General features: G+C 42.1%; 1 protein-coding gene across 2 annotated transcripts in view; it reads left to right on the top strand.

The window, feature by feature from the left end:
• The window catches only part of PDGFD (platelet derived growth factor D), a 363,209-nt gene that overhangs the window by 277,364 nt on the left and 67,283 nt on the right, over positions 1-18,562 (top strand). The window contains exon 4 of one of the 2 annotated variants that reach the window (XM_089687279.1): positions 12,883-12,942. The exons of the other annotated variant lie outside the window; for it this stretch is intronic. Coding sequence (XP_089543405.1) covers positions 12,883-12,942 — 60 coding nt within the window. The remainder of the gene's footprint in view (positions 1-12,882; positions 12,943-18,562) is intronic. 2 annotated transcript variants of the gene reach the window in all.

The raw sequence follows: 18,562 nt of genomic DNA, 5'->3' as shown, positions 1-18,562 counted from the left end.
ATGAACTACCACAATGCTCCCCAGCTCCATGGTAGCTCATAGAAAACAACAAGCTGACAGCCGCTAAGGCTGGAATGATGCGGCTGTGTGGGCGGAGCTGCTTTCAAATTTGACAGATGGTACGGGGAAACTTCTCCCCGTATTATCTGTCAGAGGGAGGGGGGCAGCAGGCAGAGGTTGCAGCTATGGGAAAATGTTACATGCTCCACCCTAAAATGGATGGAACATGTTCCCAAAGGTGAACTTATCCTTTAAGATACAGTATATCAGGATTTAGTTTTATTTAGTTTTAAACAGAGCAGCAGCTTGAAACTATGAAACCTTTATTTTGTATAAACCAGTTCAGTTTTATAAATAGAAAACTCAGAGATAAATGCGGAATTCAAAACAGTATAGATATGAGGGCACTGTTCATATAACATCTGTATTAAAATCAGGTAGATTTTTGGAATTCTAGAAACTGCATAGCGTTTAAAGCTGGACTCCAGGAAAACTGCTTAATACACAGATGAAAGATATGAGAGTTGTTTTACTCATTAAAAGTTTTGTTTTCCTGTCCATCCAGTCCTGAGATTTACACAGCTCAGATATGTCTGGTTGTACAGGAGACCAGATTTGTTTCCCGTGCTGCAGTTAAAGCGGTATTAACCACTTCAATACTGGCACCTTCTTGCTGTCCAGGCCAACTTTCAGCTGGCTTTCAAAGTGCTGTCGCACTTTGAATGACAATGGCACAGTCATGCAACATTCCACCAATATGACATTTTTATCATTTCGTTGAGACAGATAGAGCTTTCTTTTGGTGGTATTTAAATACCACTGTTTGTTTTCCTTTTTTTTGCTAAACAAATGATAAAAGGCTTTGAGTTTTGATTTAAATCTTAGCTTCTGTTATAAAATTTTGAAAATAAGTATATTTTCTTCTTCACTGATGTGCACTGATAGGCTGCACTGTTGGGCACTGATGGGCGCCAATAGGCTGCACTGTTAGGCACTGATATCTGCACTGTTAGGCACTGATATCTGCACTGTTGGGCACTGATATCTGCACTGTTGGGCACTGATACCTGCACTTTTGGGCACCAATAGGCTGCACTGTTGGGCACTGATATCTGCACTGTTGTGCACTGATACCTGTACTGTTGGGCACTGATGAGGCTGTAGTGATGGGCACTGATGAGAAGGCACTGATATGCAGTGATAATCAGGAGACAGATGATCAGTGCCCTGATTATCAGTATAATCTATGTACGTACTGATAGCGTTGCCGATTATCGGCTCTCCTTTCCTCACACAGACATATTGTGTGAGGAAAGGTCTGCCGATAAACTGCAAGTCTGTTTGGAAACATCTGATCATATGGTAAAGGGCCATTCTATTGTCCCTTTACAGCTGTAGCACTACCGCCTTAGGAGTTGCTGATGTCCTGGGTCCCCCTATAGTCCTGCACAGCCAGACAACATGCATTTTCATTCAGACTTGCGTCCAGGAGACAGTAACCAGTCCTTGAGCTTGTTTTGATGTTTTATTAGGGGATAATAAACGTGGATGGGGTAAGAGGTGTACGGGATGCCCAATGGAGCTGGAACTGAGGACAAACTTCCTGAAACTATTTAAAAGTCCTCTTCTGGAGAGCTAGCCAGCTTCTCCCAGTGTATCACCCCAGACCCCAGATTCTCCTTAATCCAGCAGCTCTAGGTGAATCCCTGGGCAGGGGATCTAGTGCCTGTCCCTTTAAATAATGAAACAGTCCTGGGTAGCAGCTAATCCAATTTCCCAACAGAGTGCTCTTTCCCCTCTATGGCCCCGGGAGCAGGTCTACTCACTTGGTCCATCTCCTGTACTGCGGTATTTCAGTGGCTGCTGCCAGGTCTTCTAGCTGGGCCGCTCCTTCCCTGCCACACAGGTTGTTCCCTCTCAGGGGGCCAGTGAAGTCCCAAGCTTTCAGCCTTCCAAGGTCCTCTCCATCTGGGCCCCTTCCTCTCTCACATCTTTCAACTGACTCTTTCCAACACACCTCTCCACTCTCCTCCTGCTGAGCAGGCTCAGTTACTCTTAAATGTTGTCCTGGCCCCTTGCCAAGCCTCCTTTTGGGGAGGTGGGGATTAGCCAGGATCCTCTAAGAGTACTGACCAGCCACTCCTCAGATCCACCCACTGCTTCTAGACCTTTCTCCAAAGTTCTAGAGCAGGGGGAAATTCCAGAGGGCTGGTCTGCAGAGCCTCTCAGCTCTGACCAATATATGACCCCTGCTAGCTATCACACCCAGACTGCTACTCAGCCCTAACTAATTGGAGTCTAGCTCTCCCTAGCTAACTAGGAGGGTGCTACACAGCAATCTGTGATCAGCTATGACCAAATAATATATCAATCACAGAGCATGCCCCATACCCACCCCAGGGCCATGCATGTCTTTTGGTTATAGTGCAGTATTAACACCTTCCCACCTGGCCTATAGCAGATTGATAGCCAGGCGGGACACTCCTCATTGTGACTGGGCATCATATGAGGTCCTGTCAAAATGAGACGCTCATGAGGCCGCGCAGTGGCACGATCTGTCACCGGCTGTGTCCATGGGACACAGCCAATGACATATCACTACACCGTCCTGTTGCCAGTGTCATGTGACCAATCACAGCAGATCACATGTCAATTGTATACAATGGATGGCTTCCTGTCATGCCATCCATTGTATACAATTATGTTGTTAGCTGTGACTGGTCAAAGCAGTCTCATGATACAGACAGGGCCAATCACAGCCCATCTGTGTCATGTGATGAGCTTTGCCCATTCACAGCTAATCACAACAAAAGATTGAATGAATACATTTCATTAACAATGATTGCAAATATCAATGAAATATGTTGGTATTAGCAATCCTAATGTGTTAAAAAAAAAAAATTCTGATCACTTGCCCAGAGTAGTTCAATGTTACTATGGTAACATTGTATTGCTATGGTCACAGTGTGTTGAAAGAAAGAATAGTAGAAAAAAGAATGCAATAAAAAATTAAAAAAAATATTAATAGAAAAATCTGAAAAAAAAATACTAATTAAATTATTATTATTATTATTTTACATACTGTCACCAGTCAGTGCCTCTGATCACTGCCACACCAGTTATATAATAATGCTGTACTGGACTGGTGACAATATGTAAACAAAAAAAAAATTGTGTTTTTTTTTAATTTATACATTTTCTAAAAAAAAGTAGCAAAAAATGACAACCTCCAAAAACTCACCATGCCTCTTACTAAATACCTTGAAATGTCTATTTTCCAAAAATGGGTGATTTGGGAGGTATTTGTACTATCCTGGCGTTTTCGGGCCTCAAGAAATGAGATGGGCCGTCAGTACATTAGGATTGATCAATTGTCAGATATATATACCTTGGTTTGTGGACTCTTTAACTTTCCTACAGACTAAATAATATACACTAATTTGGGGTATTTTCACCAAAGCAGAACACATTTTGACCTAAATTCATGAAGAAATATTATTTATTTGCAAAATGTTATGACAGAAACGAAGAAAAATGCATTTTTTTTTTCAAAAGTTTCAGGTTTTTTGTTTTATTTAGCAAAAAATAAAAAAAACTCAGTGGTGATTAAATACCACCAAAAGAAAGCTCTATTTGTGTGAGAAAATGTAAAAAAATTCATATGGGTACAGTGTTGCATGACCGTGCAATTGTCATTCAAAGTGCGACAGCGCTGAAAGCTGAAAATTGGCCTGGGCGGGAAGGGGGTAAAAGTGCCCTGTATTGAAGTGGTTAAGGTAGTTAAACCCAAAAACAAGAATTTATTAAATTGCAGCTCACCAATCCTTACATGTGATGGTGACATTAATCTTAGCTGGTGTTCAGCTTTAAATTGTTAGTTAAATTCAACTAAGCCTGGTAGTCGAATACTACCCTCTTCCCACACTGACAATGTTGTTGTCCAAAAGTGTCTGCTTTACTACTTCATCCATTGTGCTGACACCTTAATACATAAGGTGTGTTACTGGCCAGATCACCATTTGAAATAATGGGGGGAAAAAAAAGAAAATGACATCTAAGTATTAATAAACTGCAATATATTGCATTTCTGTTTTTGGGTTTAATACTGCTCTAAATAATAATTGCAGCTCTTGTCCCTTTCTCAGCATCTGACTGATCAGTGAAAGGAGACCCAGCAGACTGATGAACTCATCTCTGTCACTCTGCTCTTCCCACCTATCAGCATGCTCTCTGTTAGCACACAAGCACTGTCTTTGTTCTGATTCTCCCTCTCCTAGACTGAGTTGTGATTGGAAAATGCTGATGTCAAGTCAAAGTCAGATTTACATTCCTTGTATTTAGAAAAATGCCTTTATAGGTGTATTCATGGATACAGAGCTGCATAATCTGTGTCTTTAAATTAATATCACTTATCAAAAATATCTCTGTGTGTATTACTGGCAAAGCTTTCACATTTATTTACTGAAACAACATAACAGGATTTCAAATTTTCATACATTTGGTTATATGACCTCATTTAGCGAACATATTTTCACTATAAACATTGTGAAAGCAATGCAAAAAAAAAAAAAAGAAGGCTAGAAATGAAGAATGCTGTCCATAAAACCCATTTAGATATAACAACAAATTCAGGCCGCATTGGAAAAAATGAAATTTGGTTCCTATGAGCTGCACCTCCTTCTTAGCTGCTTTACCAACAAGGTATACCAAGAGGGCAATTGGGATTCTTTACTGCAAACTGACATTTTAAAGTGTCAGAACACTCAAAACTAACATGTTGCTGTGTGGAGGCTTAAATCCTTTTGCGGATTTCATGTGTCTATCTTTACTTTCTGTTCAGGAGACACAACAGGAGAATATATCACTTCAAAGTAATGGCAAGTTCTCTTATAGTCAGATGCTCTGATTTCAAGATTTTCTCTCACCTCCTAATCTGGTGATATTTTGGATTTTCCCATTACTGTACATGCCAGTGACAATGGTCACCAGGACAAATAGAAAAGATGAATCTCGCCAGCAGCAGTACAGATAAAAAAAACAAACAAGGGTTCTAACCCTTCCCCCACTCCATCCAAGGCTTAAAAAAATCTATAGAAATGTTGGCTTTAGATGTACTTTAAAGTGAACTTGTGGCCAAACTATGAGCATTCAATTATTAGCATATTCTTTACCCTCGGTAAGTTAGTTCTAATACAAGTCTTCACTAACTCTTGCAGCTGCAGCCACTGTGAAGCAATTTATCCTGAAAGAAGGTTCCCACACTCTGCTCTCTCCCCAGTGTTGTGTCACTGCTGCAAGTAAGGAGCAGGGTTTAGCTAAGCTGCTGAAAAAAAGTAAACTTTAACGTGCTTCTGCTGTGAAGTTTGAATATGAATGACTCCACAGTGCCTTCAGCAACAATGGTCACTGAGGGCTTGTTTTTTTAAGGCACATTTACTGTTTAAGAATATTTAAATATTTTAAAGTGAACTATGGGTTTGTAAAAAATAAACATTATACTCACCTAGGTGGATGCAGCAGTGGTACAATGCTGCATCTGTCCCTCACTGTTTCTAAGACTGAGAACTGAGAGATCAAAAACTTCTGATCGCTCAGTTCTCAGCCTGCAGTAAGCAGAGAGCTGGTAACTGTTAGTCACCAGCTCTCTGCTCTGCCTCTCCAGCACTCACTGGAGCACCTGGCTGTGGAGGGGGCAGGAGCTGCTGGTTCAGCCTCAGGCTTTGAGAGACTGAGCCAGATGCCGATCCAGGCATCGGGGAGGTTCCCAGTGTTAGCCCTCTGTCAGCTGAAAATGGGTCACAGGAGTGCAGAACAAACTGCACTCCCCTGATCCCCAGGAGAAGTATAGCCAAAATAGCTTTGTTCACATAAGGTGTACTACACCGTACGCCAATGCGAGGGCCATGTTTACCCACAAAGGGATGCACAGGTGTTTTGTACATTCATCTGCAGGCGGTCCCATTCATGTCAGTTGGGACGCAGTAGACGCACATGGATATCTGTGCCGAACAGGGGCAGACTGACAACTCATGGGGCCCCCGGGTAACAGGGGATCATGGGGCCCCTGTGTCCTTGCCCAAAATCAAAAAAGCCTATTAAAAAGGTACCAGGGGCATCTCATGGGACCCCCTACTGACCCCGGGCCCTCGGACAGTGCCCGAGTTTCCAAATGGTCAGTCCGCCCCTGGTGCCGAAGGATGGTCCTGAACATAGACAGTGTGCATTCAGGGCCGTGCAGTCGCACATATGTCAAATAAAGAGCAGTAGCTGTGTTGGTACAGCCACTGCATACCAATTGACATCAATGAGATTGCCTGCACAAGGATGAATGGAACACTTGTGCATCCCCGTGCAGGTAAACATGGCCCTTGCAAGGACATACAATGTAGTATGCCCTGTGTGAGCGAAGCCTTAGTATAGCATAAAGTGGATTGGCCAGTAGCTAAAATAAGAGATTGTAAGTTATTGTCCCTCATTTTGGGGGAGTCATCAATCTGCATCCTAATATCAGCCATCGTATGCACTACAGTATTTGTTCTCAGATGTTCTATGTAGCTTGTTCAGAATGTCCACTGTACATTCAATGAATGAACAGGTCAGCATATGGTCTCTTGCAGGACACAAACCATTAATCTTTAAGCATTTTATTCTTTGTGTACCATCTATAGCATCTTTTTCCATCTGATAGTTCGACATTAACTTAGGGCATAGACCAACTCTACGCCTTGTAGCTGTCTTCTGCTATTTCAGAGCGAGCATCTATTCTCTCTGAAACTTCCCTTTAATTGCCTTGTATTAAAGAAAGCATTTTGTGCCCTGATTTACACATCTAAATATTTGCCGTGACATCTTTTGTACTTACCAAAACACAGAGTATCGTTCACTTGACTATAATTGCTCATTTTATAGTACTTTTCAGACATATTACATCTCCACAGGAAATTCTCTGAATGTGCATTATTGAATTTGCATAAAAATGCAATATCATGCCAAATATTTCATATTCTCTCTGCGTACAATCACATAAGTCTTGGGCGATTTTCCATTACTGTTTATTTTCATACCAAATGATAAAGCCTGGAGCAAGGATGTTTATGAAGCACTTGTATGTCATAATTTGTATTTTGGCAATGGGAGCAACTGCTTTGTAATATGAATCCAATTTCTTTCATATTATTTAGGAATATTTTTTTAAATTCCTTTACACTAGCTACAATAAACTTGCAAATTATAGCAAGATCTTCTCTTAAAGGTGTAGTCCATTTTTATACAAAGTTGTCCTGGTGGGTAAAACCAGTTATTGTAACTAGTCCATTTAGATATAGTGCTGCTTTTTGTGTGTTCTAATATCAAACTGTCTAGGACTAGAATACTACAAGGAAGACATTTCTCTTTCTGTGATCAGCTGAAGAAGGGGGCTGAAGTAAGAACTCCTTGAAACTACAATTAGGGCCAAAATAATCTGTAATTAATAGTTTGATAGCAATTAATGTTCTTTAACAAAAGAACACACATTCCACATTATTAATTATGCTACCAAGATTAATGTGTGCTGTAAATTGCCTCCAGCATTGTTCATAGTACTTCCTGCTGGAGACCACCATTTTGTTGAAGCCAAGAACATTCACTTCCTTCTTGGAAACTCTCCCCCCTCTCCTTGGTCTCAAATACTGTCACTTTCTGCAATTAAAATATGTACATTTCCAGCCTTGATTGTATGTCTTGGATCAGATATAGAGGAATGCTGACAGAAGCTTTACAGTACTGACATTCACAGGCTGCCAATGAGGGAGAAAGAAGAGAATATCAGAGAGATATGATAAGACACTATCCTTGTAAAGCCAGCCATAGATGCATAGAATCTTGGCTGGTTCAGCAGGGGCTGGCTGATATTCAATCCATCTATGGGTAGGCAGGTTAGATTTTTAACATGTGATTAATCATTATGTTCTGCTGGCCGGGAAGGCTGCCTACCAATAGAACACAACAGCACTGACTGTGTTGATGGAGGAATCAAGCTATTTTCTTTCCTTCCACCGTTGGTGAGGGGAAAGAGAATTGCGTAATCTTTGGGCTGCTTAACCACTTGCCTACCGGGCACTTATACTCCCTTCCTTACCAGGCTAATTTTTAGCTTTCAGCGCTGTTGTACTTTGAATGACAATTGCGCGGTCATGCAAGATTGTACCCATATGACATTTTTATAATTTTTTTCTCACCAATAGAGCTTTCTTTTGGTGGTATTTAATCACCACTGGGTGTTTTACTTTTTGCGCTATAAACAAAAAAGTGCAAAAAATTTGGAAAATAAAAAGTTTCTTTGTTTCTAATATAAAATTTAACAAACAGGTAATTTTTCTCCACTGATGTGCGTTGATGAGGCAGCACTGATGGGCACTGATAGGCAGCACTGATGGGCCCTGATAGGCAGCACTAATGAGTTAACACGGATAGGTGGCACTAATAGGCGGCACTAATAGGTGGCACTGATGATGGGTACTGAAAGTCAGCACTGATAGGCATCACTGCTGGACACTGATTGGTGGTACTGCTGGGCATTGACTGTCACAACTGCTGGGCACTGACTGGCACAACTTTTGGGCACTGAATGGTGGCACTGCTGGGCTGCACTGATGGGCACAGATGGGTGGCACTGGTAGGCACAGGTGTATGGCACTGGTGGGCACAGGTAGGTGAAACTGGTCGGTGGCACAGGTGGGTGACACTGCTGGGCACTGGTGGGTGACACTGGTGGGTGGCACTGCTGGGCACTGGTGGGTGGCACTGGGGGGAAAAGGTGGGTGGCACTGGTGGGCACAGGTGGGCAGCACTGCTGGGCACAGGTGGGTGGCACTGCTGGGTACCGATCATCAGGGCACAGATCATCAATGCCCTGATGATTGGTGCCGATCCCTGCTCTGGCAACTGCCTGTTCTCGGCGGTACTTTCCACACGCTCTGACAGTGTGAGGAAAGTGCAGACGAGAATCGGCAATTTCATTTCCCTGTGATCAGCGTGTCATTGGACACGGCTGATCACGTGGTAAAAGGCCGCTGTGATTAGCCTTTTACCACAGCACGTGATCAGCTGTGTCCGTAGGGCACAGCGATCACAGAGATCTCCGTGTGTGCACCCACGGAGGCGCGCAGGAGAGCGCATTCTGGGTGGACGTCATATGACGTCCACCCAGAACTGGCCGGCCGCAGTGTAGCCGTCATTTGGCTACCTGCGGTCGGCAACTAGTTAAAGCAGAATTCTGGTTAAAAATGTTATTTTCCCAAGCAGTGGAGCTGTGCCCACACTGCATGGGTTAAGTGCTCACTTTGTCTAGGGGTTCAGGGTAAAGCTATACTTACCCATTCCTACAATCCACCAGAAAACCACGCTCCTCCAAGTTCGCTCTTGCTGCCATCCTGGAGCAGGATGGCTCTGCTCTATGGGCATGATAATGTCAGGAACAGCCCATTTATAAGACTGCTAGCATGTGTGTGGGGGGACAGGAGCAGCAGGGACCGGTGTTGCGCTCGGAGGGTCAGTGGATTAGGTAAATATATCTTTACTTTCTGAGCCCCTGGCTCAGAATGAGCATTTAACCCTTGCAGTGTGGGCACAGCCTCAGGACTGCATGGGTAAATAAAAAATTTGCCCGGATTTCTTCTTTAAGTTTAATTATTTTGTGTCTACCTGGCAGCAGAGTATGTCCTGTCACCTCTCCTGCTTTTCTTTTTTTCTATCCCTAATCTGTGTTTCCTCAGCACAGTCTATGTCATTCCTGTTGCTTTTCTTCCCCCAACAGTAAATCTTAAAGCTATCAGTTGATCAACCTCTAGTGGCTCTGATTTTTGCACAGTGCTGAGAATAGAGAGCAACTGGGCATGTGCAGAGCACAGTGAGACAGTGCATTACTGGATTTTAAAATGTATAGGCACTTATTTTTAATGTTTTACATAGCTGTACCTACAGAAAGGACCAGTCTGAAGTGATCTATCAGGACTTAATTCTGCTGACTAAAGTTCAATTTTTTATTTAATTCGTGATCAGACACAAAGATACGCATTTCAGTATGAAGCTGACCTTTTAATGAATACATACCTTGTTTTTAATAAATTGGATAAACTGAAATAAACAAGGCTTAAAAGCAGTGGTAAAAGTACACTGAAGAGGACTCCCAATTTAAAACTGACTATCGTAACCCTTGCGTACTTACACATACTCTTCTGCAAACCACTGCTTCTTGGTACCTTTCCACATAGCCATGGGTCTCTCTCCTAAGGTGCCTACAGACATTAGATAATGTTTACCGTCAGATTGGGAAATTTGCCTTGCAAGACCTCTTGGTTGACATTCCTGGGGCAAGCCTCGCTCAGGGCAAAGTTGATAGGCTAGAGTGGATTTTGTTTCCTCCAATACAGGCAATGCCCAAAGTACTTTTGCTCCCTCTTACATAAGTAAACATACAAGTTTGCTAAATGCCATTTGTCTACACAATAAATACGTGGTTTACCACGGTAATGCATGATGAGAGTGCGCCCTTGTCTGCTTTTTTTCACCAATGTCTAGATTCCCCGATCTTTGAAGGGCAGCACCTCTTCGTTTGGCATTCAGAATTTCCTTTGGTCTGCATGAGGATTTGAGTGCTGGTTTCGTTTGTTTGTCTTTGGATTGCTAACTTGTCCATGTTTGCAGAAAAAAAACTTTTATTAGAAAGATCTTTGGAAACTAGGTTGTACATGAAGTACAACCACCATCAAATGTCTATAAGCTCTAATATTAGCTTGTTGCATTTTCCTATCATGCTACTTCTAGGCTACCTTTAATATTGTTTATAATACATGGTCATATTTAACAGCGCTGTACATCAAATAGTAAAGGTATGCAAATAAAAACTCCAAACAGATATGTAAAAAAGTGGAAGAGAGTCTTACCCAAATGAGCTTATATTGAGGTAAGGTAAACAAGATAACAAAAGTAAAGGGGGAAAAAGTGAATGGAAGTAATGGGACTTTAGGGTAGAGACTAGAAGGGTGATTTACTGAAGGCAAGTAGACTGTTCAAATTGCATAGGAACTAGCAATTTGCAAGGGAATTTCCCCTAGAGATTAGTGAGAGAGGTGCAGCTCTGCTAAATTCCATCATCCATCAAGCAACAATGTTGTTTTTTTTTCCTTGCACATGATTGGGTATTCTTTGAAAAGTGAAATTTCACCACATTCACTAAATTCTTTCCAAATATCCTTGCAAAGTTCAATATCACTTGCAAAATGAGCAGCCTATATGGGAAATCAACTCCTAGGGATGAGTGAATCTGAGATAAAATCCAAAAAAGCTGCTAATAATAATTTAAAAAAAATTTAAAAAGGCAGCAAAGGGGGCAATTGCACAAAGAACTAGCAATCAAACTTCTTAGACAACTCTATCCTTATTGAATTTATTCTTAGAAGAGGTGATTAAGGGGGGATATGATCACGATGCATAAATACAATTTGTATATTGGTGTAGAGCAGGGGTGTCAAAGTCAAAATCATCAGGGACTTCATCAGCAGTTTGGTTGCCCTCAAAGGGCCGGTTGAATCCACATAGAGTGCAGGATTCAGAAGTGCGCTATGTACAGAGTGCAGAGTTCATGAGTGCGATATGCACAGTGTGCAACATATTATTTCCACCCCTCCTCCTGGGTTCTGACCTTTGCACCCACCACTACCCCCCCCCCCCCAGCAAGTGGAGGGAATTATTTATTCCTGTTGACAAGACAACCTGTTCACCCTGCAGAGGGTTAGAGCAGGAGGTGGTAGCCAGTAGCCGCTGCAAGGGCTACATGACAAGGCCTAGTAGGCCAGATTCGTCCCACAGGCCTTGTGTCTGCCACATGCGGTATAAAGTTATTCACTTTCAGGTTATTACAGAGGACAAAGGGGCACTCTTTAAATCTGGAGCAAAAGAGATTTAACCTCCACCTATGGAAAAGCTTCTTCACAGTAAAAGCTGTAAAAATGTAGAATAGACTAGTTCTGGTCAATTTAGTTTTAAAAGAGACCTGGCAGCATTTCTAAATGCACAATACATAGCTGGATACTAGCATTCATAGGTAAAAATACTATATATTTTGGTCCAGGGAACTTTTGATTGCCTCCAGGTGATTAGGAAGGACTTTTTGCCTTCCTCTGGATCAATTGTGGATCAATTGTGGGTATAAGATTGTGTAAGATTGTGTATATGGAGATTTTCTATTTATTTATTTTGTTTAGTGGTTGAACTAGATTGACTTGTGTCTTTTTTCAACCAGACTAACTGTGTAACTACTATTTGTGTCAGGAGAGTTTGAAAAGCATTTTAGTGAGCTCCAACTACTGGCAAAAAAAAATATTAATATGAACTATTTCATATTAACTATAATATTTATATTAACAATAATTTATTGAAAAAAAAGTGAAGAAAATATCAACTGTGTACCTAATGGTCCAATATAGACCTGATTTACCCAATAGCTGGATCTCGCTCACTCAAAAAATCTAAAATAAAGACTAAAAACTGGTTATAAACAAGCTGTATTTAAAATTGAATTTGATTATTATATTAGTTTACATAACTAACTTAACTTTTGGCTTTTAATATATAATTTGAATTTGGCTTTAAAATAATAAGCAAGTTTGAAAAATGTAACAAATCAAAATGCATAAGATAATGTTAATTTATCTTGCAGCTCTCAGTAGAATTTCCATCTTTGCGAGTCGCAGCCCCGCAGAATGAAGTAATCCTGTATTTTCACGGTCTATTATAGCAGCCTAGTCTGGATGCCTGAAAGGCTATTCAAATCTAACAGTAAAGATCTTATCCCTGGCCACAGCCTTTGTTTAAATTCTTATGCTAGCTTTTTCCTTTCAGAATGATTTTCCGCCTGCAGCATCGGAGACAAACTGGGAATCTGTCACAAGCCCTGTCTCAGTAAGTAATACTGTGTGTCAATGCGCAGAATAAAATAAATGTGTATACTATTAAATAAACAGCATGTTTCTAGTTATTATCTATACTGCCACAGTAACAAAATACTCTGATGTGCACTTTTTTTTGCATCTCAAATTTAAATTTGACAGGTATTATGCAGAATGACTGCTTTACGGGATTAACATGATGATGAAATTAAAACAAGAACTGTTTGGTTTAAAGAAATATTTCATGCTATTATACCTCTGAAAATGCATATTGTAAATATATTGTAAATTGATTTTTGGAAAAGAATTACTAACAATTGCATGAAAGTGGTTCTAAAGGTTTTTTACCTTAATGCATTCTCTGAAAAAACATGCATGCAGCTTCCCCCCTTTATACTTACCCGAGCCAGATCTCGATCCAGTGATGTGCACAAGAGCAGGCCTCTCCCATTAGCTCCCATTGCTGTCAATCACAGCCAGTGAAGTGGGAGCATGAATGCACCGAGCTGTGCTCTGTACGTCTTATGAACACACAGAGATGGCTTGGGAGTGAGCATGCATGCACAGAGCAAGTAAGTATAATATTTTTGTTATTTTAAAAAAATAAAATTTTATCCTTTACAATCAATTTAAAGTGACTGTACAAAAAAAAAGATAATTTCTATTATCTGTAAACGTAGGCAGCAAATACTCACCTTTCCTGGTCCCTACACCGCTCTGATTACTGTACCTGGTTCCTGGAAGTCTGCTGGGAAACAAACAATTCTGGTTGACCTCCTGGGCCCCTCTCAACTCTCACTGGTTTTTTTCTCTGACCGCATGTCATTCATCCTTGGAAGTGCCAGTTTCCTAGCAGATTTCAGGGGCCCTGTTTGATGGCAAGAAACCCTGGAAAGGTATACACTCACGACTACTTTATTAGGTTCACCTGTTCATTTGCTTGGTAACACAAATTGCTAATCAGCCAATCACATGGCAGAAACTCAATGCATTTAGGCATCTAGACATGGTGAAGACGACTTGCTGAAGTTCAAGCTGAGCATCAAAATGGGAAAGAAAGGGGATTTAGGTGACTTTGGACGTGTCATGGTTGTTGGTACCAGATGGGATGGTCTGAGTATTTCAAAAACTGCTGACCTACTGGGACTTTCACGCACAAACATCTCTAGTGTTTACAGAGAATGGTCCGAAAATGAGAAAATATCCAGTAAACAGCAGTTGTGTGGACGAAAATGCCTTGTTAATGTCAGAAATCAGAGGAGAATGGGCAGACTGGTTTGAGATTATAGAAGGGCAGCAGTAATGCAAATAAACACTCGTTACAACCAAAGTACACAGAATACCATCTCTGAACGCACAACACGTCAAACCTTGAAGCAGATGGGCCACAGCAGCAGAAGACCACTCCGGGTAGCAAGGTGTACCCATGGCTGGTGCTAGACTATTTTGCACCTTAGGCAAGACCAGCCTACTTGCCCCCCCCCCAAAAAAAAAATTAAAGACAGTAGATAACATTAAATCAACAAAACATTAAACTGGTAAATTTCTTTAATATGCAAAAATAATTGCCATAAGATAGCTCTGATAGATCCCAGGCTGGAATTCCCCAGGCAATGGGGGGAGATAAAATGCTGTGACAGAAGGCAGATCAGCCCACACACACACACACACACACACACAGAGAGAACACCTGAACTGAGCGATCCCACACAGTGACAGATCCGACACAACACAACACCAACAGTGACACAGATCAGCAGGCCCTGCAGGCACTAGAAAGCAGGCTGTGGGATCGTGATGATGTCATCACTCACTGACACATTGCACATGTGATAGATGGCCGACTGGCTGGGTCACACTCACACAGACACAAGACATCAGAGTCAGACATTGCCTTCCTCCACAGGCGCAGCTCCGCCTCTGCTGATGAATGGAAACAGAAGAACTGGAACTCCATAGTGATCAGCAGCTGCAAGCAAGCTGGAAGGAACGGCAGCTCAGCTGCTACATTGGCCCCAGACACCCGGCATCTTCCTCTGTCCTTTCTTCCACCCCTCTGCCGCCCCTCCCCTCAACTGAAGGTGACTGCCTAGTTTGGTAGTGGAAGCACTGGCCTGGATGTACCTAATAAAGTGGCCGGTGAGTGTATATTTTCTGCCTAATTTTACAGGTAACAGAAATTATAATAATTTTTCGTGATAGGGTTGATTTAGATCTCCTTCAAACTGTAGTTTGGCTGCAATCACCAGAGAATCAGCAGAATTGTGGCTGAATTGACAGGTGCATGTGAATAGCGGTAGCCACTGCGTCTGTACAAAGTATTGATGGGATGACAGCAGACGTCGCTGTTCACATCTAGCTACATAACAAGGAGTTATCTGCGGTTTGCGACAGGTTTTGAAGCCTGGATACAGTAAGGCTCTGGCACCCATACCTTACATAAGGTAACCACTTGGTGTGCTTCTAGATGTGAACAGCGATGACTCCTGTCAGCCTGCACTACTAACATACACCTGTCATAGTTGATGGAAAGGGGTTAACTGTGTCTCAGACCTTTCCTGGGTATTTTTGGGTCCTGCCCTCTGTTGTGAACCCATAAAGAGAAGAGAAGATTGGTGTGCCAGGGTCAGAAGTGCCTACATGGAAATAGAGAGAAAGACCTGCTGAGCGATGTTTTCTGTGATGGAGCAGAAGATCCCGTTATTGGGACATCCACCTTGGAAAGCTTTACCTGGAGCTAAGACACTACCAATCATGGACTTGTTGGACTCTTATTTTGGGCAAGGTATGAGCTGGGCAGCCTGCACTAGATAGTTAGGGATGGACTCTGTTTTATGTATGCTGTGCTGTTGGACTGTGTAACTGAATTCTCAGTAAAGTTTCATTACCTCTTCTATGCCTTGTCTGATGTAACTACAAGGGGGTGCATGGAGGTACAAGGAGTATCCAAAGAACAGGGCCTGTAACATACACATGGGGTGAAGAGTAAGGATTAGAGAGCAATCACAAGGAGTTAACCCAGCAGAGGAGTGGACGGGAAGGCATGTGGGTGCTACGAGTAACCAGGACTGGTGGGAATGTAATAGTAGCCAGACAATAGAAGAGTGGTGACGAGTGAAAGGTCCTCCGGTTAACGAGGGGGTTGGTGCTCTGACTTCTTCCCTAGCACTCATTACCCTCAAGCTTTCAGGACTACAGGTGTCAATAGATTCTCAAGACACCCCAAATGCAGATTGTGACGATCGCGCCGTCAGACCCCTGACCTTCTCACCAAACTCGTGACCGAAGGACTAGCCAATCTAAAACTGTGATGTCACGTGCGTAACAATGCCACGCCCAGCTGCACCCTGCACACAGATTTTCCAGCTAATGATCCACAACCTGTGTACCGGCAGCCTGAGCGCGATTGTTAATGGGTCAGGTTAATTACGCAATTAACCCTTCACACTGCCACAACCTCCTTTTTGTACAGAGAAAGATGAAACTCGGCAATATCACCAATAACACTAGGATGATTGGATAAGTGTCTGTATACCACTGTCACCGCAGACAGGTTATACAGAGGGTTAAACACACATAGTAGCGCTCTTCAGCGGCAGGAATTCGTAAGTTGCATTAAAACGCTTTAGAAAGAGTTCAACACTTTCAGAAAGTAAGATTTATTACTAAAGGGTCAAAAGGGTGCAATAAAAATATTTACAGAAAAAAGATGTAACCAATATATATATAAATATACAGAGAACAATAGCACAGCAAAGAGATAACAGAAAGGAGTTTAAGCAGCTTCAAGTCTCATAAGTCAAAAGGATTTCTGGTCTCTCACTCAGTTTCGATGTTACAGGGAGACTCTTCCTTCTCTCACACCACTCCAAGCATAACAGACCTTTTTCTACAATCTCAGCAGGGTATCTCCTTACAACAAAGAACCAATTGCCTTATTTGGGGAGGGAGGGGTAGGTGGAGCCCGAAGTCATGACTAGAAACTCTCGTAGCTGCTATTATGATCCATAACTTTTCCTAGGTACATGTAACCGTCCCCCCCGCGGGTAGATTAATATGCAGACGCATCTGTGGAACGGTTAGATATGAAATATACACTTGAATTTTTCAAGAGAAATACGTTTCTGCTTTTCTAGGTATGCCAGCTAAGGGGTGTCACATACCAGGAGAATGGCCTCAAACTGAGCCTTCTGAATATAGGCTCCATGTTTAGGTAGTTATGTCCTACATGAAGATATCAACTTATATGCAAAGTGAGTTTTTAAAAGTAAGTCTGTTTTTATGACCCCTTGAAAGGTCTTTTGAAGCTCAGTGAGGGATTTAGTTTATAGTTTTACAATGTGCCAGATTGCACAGTTTCTTAGACAGCTCGGCACCCAGCTCGTGAGGTTATATAGCTCGGAGCGTCCTGCTGTGCTTTGGCTGCCTGTGACCCTTCTCATCACTCAGGCCACATGTCACTGTAGATGAACTGAGAGGGAGGGGGATGAGGAAAGATATATTTGTACAAGATGGATGCTCCTTTGCCAAGATGGTGGTTGTTGCAAAATGGTTGAACCGCGTCCATCTCTGTGGCTACGATTGCTACACAGATTGCAAATGCAGTGCGTTTGCCTGCACGGAATTGCATGGTATCACACTATTATATGATCCTGTTGCAGTGCATTTTTAAAAGTATGCAGGCACCACTTTTCGTGTGATTCAGTGCCATTTCAGCCCATTCAAATGAATGGGCTACAAATCGCATTGCACTGAATTGCACAGGAACAAGGAGTGTTTTCCTGTGAGATTACAGTGTGAACTGGCACTAAAAGTTTTAATATCACCATAAATGGGCAAAGCACAGATCTGGTTTGAGGTAAAGGTACATGCGTATATTGAAGGATATTCATCTGCTCTGACCATTTTTGGTTGAATTTGTTCATGTTTGCAATTTAGGCCACTTCAAGACTATGGTCATACCTGCTCAGGACAAAGATGGCTAGTATCCACATTTGTATACATTTCAACTTTTACTAGATTGTTCGATGGTCAGATCAAGGATGCACATCCCATTTCCATTTAAGATAACTTAGAACAGGGTTTCTTAACGAAGGTCACATGAAACCCTAAGGTTCCTCCAGTGGTTTCTAAGGGATCCTTAAGAAATTAGCAATTTCTGCTTCTGAGATAAGTTCCCACTCCCACTGATTATAGCTATCTGTAAGGAGGTAATTCTTCCCAATGACCACAAGTGTGAGAAGCATTCTTCCCACTGATCATCACACTAATGTATCATGGCTTGTAAAAATAGTATTTTTTGGAAGGGGCTCACTGAGACTGGAAAATTATTTCAAGGGTTTGTCTGTGTTGAAAAGTTTGAGAAAAGCTGACTTTGGACACAGCTCACCACGTGATCAGCTGTACCCAATCACAGCTGAGCTCCATGTAAATACACTTGCCCGGTTATTGGCAGTACTCTCTTTGTGCGGTCACAGCGTGAGGAAAGAACTGCCCATAACCGGCAACTGTGAAAGAAGACCGCTACACTGATAATCAGGGCATTGATTATCAGTGCAGCCCCAAAAGTGCCCAACAGTGCTGCCCATCAGTGCCTAACAGTGCTACCCATCAGTGCCCAGCAGTGCCGCCAA

This window comes from Staurois parvus, unplaced genomic scaffold (genome assembly GCF_062004578.1).
Source record: "Staurois parvus isolate SC_StPar_1 unplaced genomic scaffold, SC_StPar_1.0 ptg000422l, whole genome shotgun sequence".
Classification (NCBI taxonomy): Eukaryota; Metazoa; Chordata; class Amphibia; order Anura; family Ranidae; genus Staurois; species Staurois parvus.
The sequence above is the reverse complement of the archived record's forward strand: the minus strand, read 5'-3'. Positions and strand labels throughout refer to the sequence as shown.